This window comes from Eumetopias jubatus, unplaced genomic scaffold (assembly GCF_037043125.1).
Source record: "Eumetopias jubatus isolate StellerSeaLion01/CBP00866 unplaced genomic scaffold, mEumJub1_p1.0 scaffold_15, whole genome shotgun sequence".
In the NCBI taxonomy this organism is placed as follows: domain Eukaryota; kingdom Metazoa; phylum Chordata; class Mammalia; order Carnivora; family Otariidae; genus Eumetopias; species Eumetopias jubatus.
In genome coordinates, this window is record NW_028274821.1 from 41954348 (window position 1) to 41966976 (window position 12629).

General features: G+C 36.6%; 1 protein-coding gene across 2 annotated transcripts in view; it reads left to right on the forward strand.

Annotated features, from left to right (window-relative positions):
• Positions 1-12629, forward strand: part of CCDC171 (coiled-coil domain containing 171) — a 314512-nt gene that overhangs the window by 75267 nt on the left and 226616 nt on the right. For both annotated transcript variants that reach the window (XM_028107327.1, XM_088018937.1), the window contains exon 8: positions 3348-3508. In XM_028107327.1, the coding sequence (XP_027963128.1) occupies positions 3348-3508 (161 nt within the window). The remainder of the gene's footprint in view (positions 1-3347; positions 3509-12629) is intronic.

Consider the following 12629-nt stretch of genomic DNA (forward strand, 5'->3'; position numbering starts at 1 on the left):
TGTGTATAAAGTTTCATATAAAGTTCTGGAAATCTAAGTTCTTTAATTTAATTTTTTTTTAAAATAGGCTCCACACCCGGCATGGGGCTTGAACTCAGAACCCTGAGATTAAGAGTCGCAAGCCCTACTGACTGAGCCAGGCGCCCCGCAGTTCCTTAATTTAATTCAGATTTTTTTTTTTTTTAAGACTTAGACTTTTCCCTTACATTAAACTTTAATTAATAAAACTTGCAAAAATTTTACATTATTGTTTAAACAGGTCTTAATATAGGATGCAACTAAGCTTATAAGAATTTTATAATAAAAATTTTTAAAACTTTTATCTTTGATGAAATGCCCCCTTTACCTGCAAAATTCTCAGACCCATGTATTTGAGTGTGTTTGTATTTTAAGCAAACTTGTGCAAGTTAATCTTGGAGCCCAATGTGGGGCTTGAACTCCTGACCCTGAGATCAAGACCTGAGCTGAGATCAAGAGTCGGACACTTCACCGACTGAGACACCCAGGTGCCCCTAAGCCTTTTTTTTTTTTAAATGATTGAATCACCCAAAATGGCGTCAATAAGCAATAAGGCAAAAGTTTTAAGTTTATGAGAGAAGTATAATTCAAAATTAAGTTTTTCATTCTAGTTATAATCTATACCTGGGGATATATAGTTAATAGCTATAAGATAAATATTGTTACATGTATATTTTTTACTTATATAGTTTAAAATTAATATTTGAGGGGTGCCTGGCTGGCTCAGTCGTTAAGCGTCTGCCTTCGACTGAGGTCATGATCCCAGGGTCCTGGGAATGAGTCCCACATCAGGCTCCCTGCTCCGCTGGAAGCCTGCTTCTCCCTCCCCCACTCCCCCGTTTGTGTTCCTTCTTTCGCTGTGTCTCTCTCTGTCAAATAAATAAATAAAATCTTAAAAAAAATAAATAAAAAGTAAAATTAATATTTGATTAATTTTAAAGCTTCATGGTATGACTCAGAAAAAAAGCCAAAGTTTATATTTGAACCGTATATCTATAAATATTGACAAGTATTTTCAATGAGGTACATCTAGTTAAATTCAGTTTCAGATTAGTTTAAAAGCAAATGAGACTACTAAATAGTTGTAATTAATCACCATCTTATCATAAACTGTAGTTAAATGTATGTTTGAAGTATTCTGTTGTTAAATTTGTTCTTATAAAAATGAGAAAGTAGAATCAGAGAGTTGACTCAGAATTATTAATTTGAAGCCTATTTCTCTTTCAGTTGGATTGATTTATCATTTGTGATTGAGTGTGCTTATTTTCTGAAAGAAGATAGCGATGCAGACAGAAGAAAATGTTTCCTAGATTTATTATTTTACTTGTCAACATTGGTTTTAGACAAAATAGCAAAGAAAAATAAAGTTTAAAAGACCAAATTTGAAAATTTACCAAGCTGTATCTCCAGATCTATTCTATGTCCTTACTTTAGTGTAAGAATGTTTTGATTATTCCAAAATATTTTTGAATAATTACAAATAATAATTCTGGTGCTTATTATTTATATAGATTAATTTACAAAACATTTTCATTTGTTCTTTTCTTGATGATTTCATCTTTCTTACCTCGAATTGTCTTTTGCCATCTCCAGGAGACTTGTTCATAGCTCTTCTCTGATTTCAGGGCCTTTTGTGCCGGCTGCTGTAATAGAAGCACTTACCACATTCTGTCGTGGTCTCTCCTCTCCTAAAGACTAGGAGCTCCTCAAAACTAAGACTGTCTCTTTTCATGATTGTTATATAATATCTTGAGCACTAGCTCACTGCCTGGCACATATTAAGTGCTTAATAAATATTTATCCAAACATTTATTAAATAAATACTACATATACATATATAATATTAAATATATATTAGATGAGTATTATCTCATTAGATCTTTGTAACAACCCTGTAGATAGTCTGTTTATTATTATTACTATTATTTATTGTTTACAGATGAGGAACCTAAGGCCTTTGGAGTTTTAGTAATATGCCAAAGGTCTCATAAGGTAATTTGTAGAGCTGGAATTTAAATGTGAGCTTTATGGTTCTAAAGCTTATATTCTATTTAGTGTAAAGCATTTTCTACCACTCCCCACTTTTTCTGAGCCTTAGCAGTCTATTTTTTTATTTTTAATTTAGTTTTCTGAAAAAGGTAAAACATCCGCATAGTTCAAAAATCAAAACAATATTAAATGATCGAGAACTCTTGCTTTCACTCCTGTCTCTCCCTTTGCTCTACCCTCTTGCCTGCTACTTAATTTTTTCCACTTGTTTACCCAAAATATAGCTTACTGCATACACTGATGGGGACTTTGCTTTTCCAGTCTGTGTTAACACCACATGGAGAACCACAGAGAGAACTTCCTTTTCAAAAGTTGTTTTGCAGCTTTTTTATAGCTGCATATTTTTCTTTTATGGGAATGTACTTTATCTGTTCTACTGTCGATGTTTATATGGAATCTACTTTTCAAAGTGTTACTTTATGTAAAGTTTCAAGAATATACAAAAGTAGAGAGAATGGTAAAATGAACTGTGCACATAGCCATCACTTCAAGTTTTACCTCAGGTTGGGGCACCTGGGTGGCTCAGTCCGTTAAGCATCTGCCTTCGGCTCAGGTCACGATCCCAGGGTGCTGGGATCGAGCCCCGCATCGGGCTCCCTGCTCCGCCGGAAGCCTGCTTCTCCCTCTCCCATTCCCCCTGCTTATGTCCCTTCTCTTAATGTGTCTCTCTCCGTCAGATAAATAAAATCTTTAAAAAAAACAAAAAAGATTTACCTCAGGTCAATTGTGTTTTTTATCTGTTGCCCCCATCTACTCCCTATCCCTGTATCATTTTGAAGCAAATCCTAGATATCATATAACTACACTCATAAATATTTTAGTCAAATAGTATTATTTGGTAATAAAAGTTTTACTTTTCTACAGTAAAAATCTCTAGGAATAAAAAAGATCTGTTCACTTTCATGGGTTTCTAAAGATGCAAATGTAATGATGTTTCTCATAAGGGAAGAATGCTTCCCTTTTGTTTTCCAAAACCACTAATTTCATTATGTTTTATAAAAGAAGTATCCAAATGGAATAGTAGGTCATAATTTGGCACTTTGATTAGGCATTTCCATAGCACAGTTAACTATTCTTCCACTCTTCCTCCCTTCCATTAAACAGGTTGAGAAAGGGAATACACTGTCTTTTGTTTATTTTCCCTTTTAAATCAAAGCAGAAAGGAAGAAGTGTTTGGATGAATGATAAACTGCTGCTGATAAAGTACTCTATTCAATTTGACTAGCCTTTGATGCTAGCATTTCCTTGCTTGTTTTAACTACTTCTCTGTCATCTGGTAGTTACGGATTCGAGACCTGGAAGGCGCTTTGCAGGTAGAAAAGGCCAGCCAAGCAGAAGCTGTTGCAGATTTGGAAATGATCAAGAATGAATTCAAAGAAGTTGAAAGTGCATATGAGCGAGAAAAGCATAACGCACAAGAGAGCTTTGCAAAACTGAGTTTGTAAGTGTTTTACTGTAAAATTCTTTATAAAGAATTTATGAAACTTACATAAATATGAACGTGTAGTATTTTAGATATAGCTCTCATTAATGTCTGTGCTAGATTGGGGATAAAGGATTTTATAAAACATAACTATACTTCTTTGTATAGGTAAATATGGAAATGCTTTTTTGGATTTTGAAGTATCATGGCTATTCTACCTAGTCTCTGAAATGCAGTTTTTACCCTAGAGAGTAAATATGTTAATGTATTTTGCATTTATTGATGTAATACAGTATCTTTAAAGATCTTGATTTCTAGGCCACCTAAAAAGGCCTGTGTGGAGATGGGTAATGCTTGAGATTTTCTCAAACTACAGAAATAATAGTAGTAGGGGCTAATACCACAGTGGTTAGTATACATTGTGGCTCATTTGCTTTCTAGCATTGCATGATTTCATTCAATTTATAGAACACCCCATGAGGTAGCTGCTCCTTTAATCCCTGTTTTACAGATGTGAAAATTGAGGCTTAATGGGGACACACAACTAGTAAGTGGTAGTCAGGGTCTTTTTGACTCCTACTGATTTTAACCTTTTTCAGTTCAAAAGCCTTTCATCTGGAATGTTCTGTGGGATGCTTTAAGAAGTTTATAATCCTTTAATATGTTTCCAAAAAACTTTATAGTAGATATTTTAAACCATTTTGCCTGGTAGGGTGAAATGCATACCACCATTGGTACGTGACATGATTAATAGGTTGGTGCATTAGAGTTAATGTATTTATTTTTAATGTTAGTTTGCATATGACAAATAGATAATGGTTTTCCATTTACAACAATAATATAAAGATTTCTCTTAAAATACTTCATTTAACTTAAGAAATGAATTAAAGTATTATTAAATAGTAGTGATTATTATGGGTGTGGCAAAATCATAAAGATGGCACTTGAAAGACTGACTTGAAAGATTGATGTTGAAAATAGACTCAAAATGGATGAAAGACCTAAATGTGAGATAAGAATCCATCAAAATCCTAGAGGGGAACACAGGCAGCACCTCTTCAACCTCAGCTACAGCAACTTCTGACTAGACATGTCTCCAAAGGCAAGGGAAACAGAGGCAAAAATGAACCATATGGACTTCATCAAGATAAAAAACTTTTGCACAGCGAAGGAAATAGTCCAACAAAACCAAAAGACAGCCGACAGAATGGGAGAAGATACTTGCAAATGTCTAATCAGATGAAGGGCTAGTATCCAAAATCTATAGAGAACTTATCAAACTTAACAACCAAAGAACAAATAATCCAGTCAAGAAATGGGCAGAAGACATAAACAGACATTTCTGCAAAGAAGACATCCAAATGGCCAACAGACACATGAAAAAGGATTCAACATCACTTGGCGTCAGGGAAATACAGATCAAAACCACAGTGAGATACTACCTCACACCAGTCAGAATGGCTAAAATTAACAAGTCAAGAAATGACAGACGTTGGCAAGGATATGGAGAAAGGGGAACCCTCCTACACTGCGGGTGGGAATGCAAGCTGGTGCAGCCACTCTGGAAAACAGTATGGAGGTTCCTCAAAAAGTTGAAAATAGAGCTACTCTATGATCCACAATTGCACTACTGGGTATTTACCCCAAAGATACACATGTAATGATTTTTTTTTTTTTCTGATAAGGCCATGTTTTAATTGCCTATGACATGGATACATCACATAATGGCTCAAAATGTAAGATTAAAGAAAAACGGATGAAAATGAGTTTGTGAATCCTTAATTTTAAGTAAGCTTCTGGCAAAAACAAAACAAAACAAAACAAAAAAACCCCAAAAAGCCAGGGGTTAGAATCATTTCAAAATTGTGTCTTCAAAACTAGCACCTTTCACCATCTGCTTTTATTCATTTTGCTGTGATACAACTAAAAAGGCCCGTAAATACTCCCCTGGGTCTCAAGTAACATGTTTATAGCAGCAATGTCCACAATAGCCAAACTGTGGAAAGAGCCCACATGTCCATCGACAGATGAATGGATGAAGAAGATGTGGTGTATATATATGTACAATGGAATACTATTCAGCCATCAAAAGATTGGAATCTTGCCGTTCGCAACAACATGGATGGAACTAGAGGGTATTTTGCTAAGCAAAATAAGGCAATCAGAGAAAGACAATTATCATATGAGCTCACTCATATATAGAATTTAAGAAACAAAACAGAGGATCATAGGGGAAGAGAGGGAAAAAGAAAACGACAAAACCAGAGAGGGAGACAAATCATAAGAGACTCTTAATCATAGGAAACAAACTGAGGGTTGCTGGAGGGGAGGGAGGTGGGGGGATGGGGTAACTGGGAGATGAACATTAAGGAGTGCACGTGATGTAATGAGCACTGGTTGTTATGTAAAACTGATGAATCACTGAATTCTACCTCTGAAACTAATAATATATTATATGTTAGTTAATTGAATTTAAATAAAAAAAGACTGATGTTGAAAAATTTAAAATTCTCTGAGATTACTTTTAGTAGTAGTGCTTATTTTAAACCAGTAATTCTTTTTTTTTAGTAAAGATTTTATTTATTTGAGAGAGACAGAGAGCATGAGCACAAGCAGGGAGAGGGGCAGAGGGAGAGGGAGAAGCAGACTACCCGCTGAGCAGGGAACTGGACGCCAGGCTTGATCCCAGAACCCTGATCATGACCTGAGGCAAACTCAGATGCTTAACCGACTGAACCACCCAGGCGCCCCTAAACCAGTAATTCTGAACTGAATTTTTTTGCTTCCTCTGGGATGACTTAGATGACATTCTGTGAATGTTATTCTTAAGACTTATCCTCTTTACTTCCTTTGAACCATTGTTTGAATCTGTCCATTTATATATAAATATGTTTGAAGGGACTTTACATAGAATATAGTGCAGCCTTCTTTACTGTTGCTTTGAGGTGATGATTGGTACCTACAAGTGAAACTGTTAGAAGTCAGACTGTACTCCCAACAATTAAAGCTTTCAATAATGGAATAATAGGCTTCTTTGGGGAACCTAGTGAATCTCTCCTGCCTTGGGAAGTTCAGAACAGAAGGTGGCTGATTCTTTGTCATGGATGTTGAAGAAGAGAGTGCTGCAAAAGTTGGACTAGAGGAATTTTAAAGGACCTGCTAACAATTAAGCTTAAGATTTTTTTTTCTAAATAAACTCTACCTACAACGTGGGGCTCGAACTCATGACCCCAAATCAAGAATTGCATGCTTTACTGACTGAGCCAGCTAGAAGCCCCAAGCTCCAAGATTTTAACCTGTATGCTTTTCTTTCTTCCTTTTTTTAAAGTTTAAATTCTAGTTAGTTGACGTACAGTTCAATACTGGTTCGGGAGTGGAGTTCAGTGATTCATCATTTTCATATAACACCCAGTGCTCATCACAACAAGTGGCCTCTTTATTTTATTTATTTTTTTTATTTTTAAAGATTTTATTTATTTGAGAGAGAGAGAATGAGAGATAGAGAACACGAGAGGGAAGAGGGTCAGAGGGAGAAGCAGACTCCCTGCTGAGCCGGGAGCCCGATGTGGGACTCAATCCTCGGACTCCAGGATCATGACCTGAGCCAAAGGCAGTCGCTTAACCAACTGAGCCACCCAGGCATCCACAAGTGGCCTCTTTAATACCCATCACCTGTCTATCCCATCCAACCTATGTACTTTTCTAATCAGACCCCAAAGCAAATTTTTCCCTTAAATTTGTTTTGCTATTATTTGTGTTTTGGTGCTTGAAAAATTTTATGCATATTTTGTATTCCAATAAGTATCAACTAACAATTCTAAATATTAGTTACATATTCCAGCTAAGCATCAGCTAACAGTCCTAAATACTTCAACATAACATCCCTTATCTGTTCTTTATCCCTATATAACTGTGCTATAATAATAAAGTTAATAATAAACAATAAAAATTAAATAATAATTAAAACCCACTATTCATCACTGCAACTCAGTTCCTGTGGCTTCTCTTCCCCATCACATCTTCCTTTTCTCTTTATATACTGTGACCACTACTTCTGTTCCAATGATGTGTGGTACTGGAAGGAATGATATGACATGAGGGGTGATTGGTTCAGTTATTTCATTTTCTATTTGTGTTTCTGACTTTCCTTCAGAATCTTCCTTAAAAAACATTTTAAAACGTTTTAGAGTCACAAACTCTCAAATATTAACTCTAAGGTTTGGATAATGTGTTCCAAAAGAAACTTGGTTGATTTTAGGCCTTTAGGCCTTTAAGGTAAATGATATCTTTAATTTACAATTCTGAGAGCAGGAAGTTTTAGGGTAGGGTTGTTTTTTGTTTTAAATATTTTATTTATTTATTTGAGATAGAGAAAGAGAGAGAGTACAAGCAGGGGGAGCGGCAGGCAGAGGGAGAAGCAGGCTCCCCGCTGAGCAGCGAGCCCAATGTGGGACTCGATCCCAGGACCCCGGGATCATGACCGGAGCCGAAGGCAGACACTTAACAAACTGAGCCACCCAGGTGCCCCCTGATTTTTTTTTTTTTAAAGATTTAATTAATTTATTTATTTGAGAGAGAGAGAGAAAGAGAAAGAGTGAGTGGGAGGGAGAGGGAGAGAGAATCTGAAGCAGTCTCCACGCTGAGCACAGAGCCCAGTGCTGGACTTGATCCCACTGCCATGAGATTATGACCTGAGCTGAAACCAAGAGTTGGATGCTTAACCAACTGAGCCACCCAGGCACCCCTAGGACATTGTTTTACCTGTTGGATAGAACTAACTGAGCAACTGGTAATAATGATGTTATAGAGAAAATGCTGCCTGAACTTTGCCTGTGGTTAAGGTTCTTAAGCTTGTTTTTTCCCCGGGTGGATCTAGGTCAGGAGAAAAAAAGCTATGTGTGTAGTTTGGATTTATAATTTTGGTCAACAGTTTCATAACAGTGAACTTTCCTGCATAAAATTATTTTAGATGGAGTATATATATGTATACATATGTTTTAGATGTATACATATATTTTATAAATATAAATATATTTATATATATTTTACATATATATATTCTAAAGAGCTCAGCTAAGAATTTTTTAAATTTTATTTTATTATGTTATGTTAATCACCATACATTACATCATGAGTTTTTGATGTAGTGGTCCATGATACATTGTTTGCGTATAACAGCCAATGCTCCATTCAATATGTGCCCTCGTTAATACCCATCACCAGGCTAACCCATCCCCCCACCACCCTCCCCTCTAGAACCCTCAGTTTGTTTCTCAGAGTCCATAGTCTCTCATGGTTCATCTCCCCCTCCGATTTCCCCCCGCTTCATTTTTCCCTTCCTACTATCTTCTGTTTTGTTTTTGTTTTTTTTTTTAACATATAATGTATTATTTGTTTCAGAGGTACAGGTCTGTGATTCATCAGTCTTACACAATTCACAGCGCTCGCCATAGCGCATACCCTCCCCAGTGTCTATCACCCAGCCACCCCATCCCTCCCATCCCCCACCACTCCAGCAACCCTCAGTTTGTTTCCTGAGATTAAGAATTCCTCATATTAGTGAGATCATATGATACATGTCTTTCTCTGATTGACTTATTTCACTTTCAGCTAAGAATTTGATAACAGTAACAGGCTATTTTAACAAATATGTATCTTATATATAAAATTTTTGATAGGATATATATCTGTTCTGTATTTCTGTAATCAAATTTTCTTAGTTATAAATCTTTTTTTTGCATCTCAAAGTTACAGTATGAAACTAAAGCTTTTCAATAATCTTTTAATTTTAGTTTTCTGTATGCCAGGTGTTCATTAGCTGTGGTAAATGATTGCTGGGCATTTAAAGTTACTCACTGGTAACTTTAAATCCAGTTTAAAATTAAATTAAAGTTAAAACAGCACTAGTCAAAGATACGATACTGAATGGACTGAATCTTAATTTATTTATTTCATTACACTCGATATTTAGGAACTTCTTTATTTTTCTAAATATATCATCCAGGGCGCCTGGGTGGCTCAGTTGGTTAAGCAACTGCCTTTGGCTCAGGTCATGATCCTGGAGTCCCTGGATCGAGTCCTGCATCAGGCTCCCTGCTCGGCAGGGAGTCTGCTTCTCCCTCCGACCCTCCCCCCTCTCATGTGCTCTCTCTCTCTCAAATAAATAAATAAAATCTTTAAAAAAATAGATCATCCAAACGTATAAAAATAATAAAAGTATTATAATTTATTAGCAGTATTATTGTGTATATTCTGGATAGAAGACCAAAGATGGTTATTTGTTAAAGTAGCCTGTGGTGAAGTTCTTAGTTGAGCTCTTTTAGAAAAATAATAGAATGGGAATCCAGTAGGAAAGAAGGCATCTTTAACTACAGGTTTCCTTCCTCTGCCTTCGTTTTCTTACTTAAATCCTCCACCTGCCAAGTCCTGGCGCTTCTCCATTGGAATTCAGAGTCAGGGCTCCCTTTAATCTTCATTATACTCCCAGCAGACTCCTTGCCCTTGGTGGGGCTTTGCCAGAAGCCTAGGAGCTGATGACTTCCAGGGTTGTGTGTGACATTGCTGACAGGGAGGAGTGTCCCCCTATTTCAGTGGACCGAATTTGAACCTGAACCCAGCACCAAATGACAGAGGCATTTAATTTTATATTTGCTGAGTGGTAATAATTTTTAATTAAAATTGTGACTTTATCAAATTAGCTTGTACATAGTCTAAAAAATAAAATAGCCCTGCAAGGTCAACAGTTTCTTTCCCCTTGCTCTCTACTACCTGTTTCCACTCCCTTGAGGCAACTGCTTTTAATTCTTACTGCTGTTTCTTCTGATGTTTAACTTCCTGTTTCTGAATAACATGCATATCCTGCCATGTTTTCAATTTCCACTGTTAGATATTATCTGTTGCCTCCCCCCCCCCCCCCCGCTTACTTATTATCTCTATTGTATCCTTCTCCCACATGGCACAACTTATTCCTCCCCTCCCCCCTCCTTTCTTTGGGATTCTATTTTGGGATATTTTTTCTATAACTTATTTTTCTTGGCAAGTCATCTTTATTTTTCTTCATAGCACAGTTTGTTATATTCTTTGTTGTTTACTGTCTTTCCTCTTATGTGGACAGGAACTTTGTTTTGTGCGTCGCTCTCTCCCAATGCCTAGAATAGTGCCTGGCACATAAGAGCTGGTAAATAAAGATTTGCTGAATTATCAAATGAACGAATAGTTAGTAATTGCCTCATTTTATTTTATTTTATTATTTATTTATTTATTTTTAGAGAGGGAGAAAGAGGGAGGGGAGAGGGGCAGAGGGAGAGGGAGAGAGAGACTCTTAAGCAGGCTCCACACCCAGCACAGAGCTGGACATGGGGCTCAATCTCACAACCCTGAGATCATGACCTGATCCAAAATCAGGAGTTAGATGCTAAACCAACTGAGCCACCCAGGTACCCCAGTAATTGCCTCATTTTAAATTGGATTAGTTTATATGCACCAATCACTCAGTTACTCTTAAACTCTCTTAACAGGACTGAACAATCCCTCATTATGTTCCCACACCTCAGCATTCTATCATTTTAAGTTTCTTGTAAGAGACATCCATCCTGGACTCTTCCCTCTATCTTCTCCTTCCTGGACGAATTGTTTTTTAGGCTCCCTGCCACTGTCATCCCTAGGACTTCCCATCACCATCTTCCTTGGGATGCCCTCTGCTTCTCTTCTATATTGGGTCTCTTGTTGCTGGTCTCATGCCTTCCTCCCTGTTTGATTTACTCCCTTCTAGGGCAGCTTCTTGAGAAATTCTGCATCAGATGAAAAATTTTGAAATTTGCATTCTGAAAATGTCTTTATTTGATCTTTTCTCTTTTTTCCTAGTTCACTTGGGTATTCATTAAGTTCTAGTGTTAAGAAGTCTAAAGTTGTTTGATTCCTGATCTTTTGCATGTGGTCCATGTTTTCCACTGGAAACTTGTACAGAGTGGTCACCAAGTCTGGAAACATGGGGAAATATCTAGAAATGGTTTACTGATCTTACATCATAACACATGACAAAGTAATAGTGTATATATATTTTCATACTCTTTGGATACTAAGATTTTCTCTATGTTCCCAGTGTTCTGAAATTTCATGATGATGGGCCTTGCATGGATTGTTTTTTTTTCATTCATTTTGGCCCACTCATACAGCTCCTTCAATTTTAAAGACTCAAGTAATTCATTTCTAGGAAATTCTCTTATATTTATTACTTTGTTGATTTCTTTTCTTCTGTTTTCTTTACCTTCTCTTTTTTTGGAATTTCTATTATTTATATGTTGGGATTCCTGAATGTATTTGTTATCTTTTCTCTACTTCAATCCATTTTTATTATTTAGTTCTACTCTCTGGGAAGTATATATATTTAAGTACTCTACTTTGGAATATCCTTGATCCAAAGGAGAATATACAAAACAATTGGCACTAGAATTGTCTGTGTTCCATCCTAGAGAAAGGAATGTTGACTTTTGAGAGTAAGATCATGTGCCATTCAAGAATTAGCTCTTTATTTGATTATAGCCAGAAGTAGTGGTAGATTTGGTTATTGCATCACTTTATCTCCTGCATTACAGCTTCAAAATCATAGGAAACAGGTCTACTATGTTCATCAGGAAGAGCTGAGATTAAAAATAGTAACAACCCTTTAATTTGAATTAAAATTACCCATTGGTGGATTATCTACAACAAATTTTAAACTGAAATACTTCTAAGCTGCCTTTCATCAGGTGTCCGTACAAGAATGTAAATACAGTTTAATTCCAGCCTGAGCAAAATTTAAATAGGAAGGCAAATCTTTTGAAAAGGATTTCATGTGGTGGGGGATGGGGGGAAGCTAAGATGTTGGATTAGCAGGAGGACCTTAGGCTTGCCTGGTCCCTCAAACGCAGCTAGATAAATGTCAAATCATTCTGAATACTCAAGAAATTGATCTGAAGACTGACAGAACAAACTGCACAACTGGAGGGAAAGAAGAGGCCACTTCGTGGAAGGTAGGAAGTGCGGGGATGTGGTTTGGGGGAGAAATGGATTGCGGATGCTGTGGAGGGGAAGGAGCCCTGGTCATGGAGAAAGGTGAGTGAGAGAAGAGTGTGCAGGGAAATGCACAAGGAGAATACTT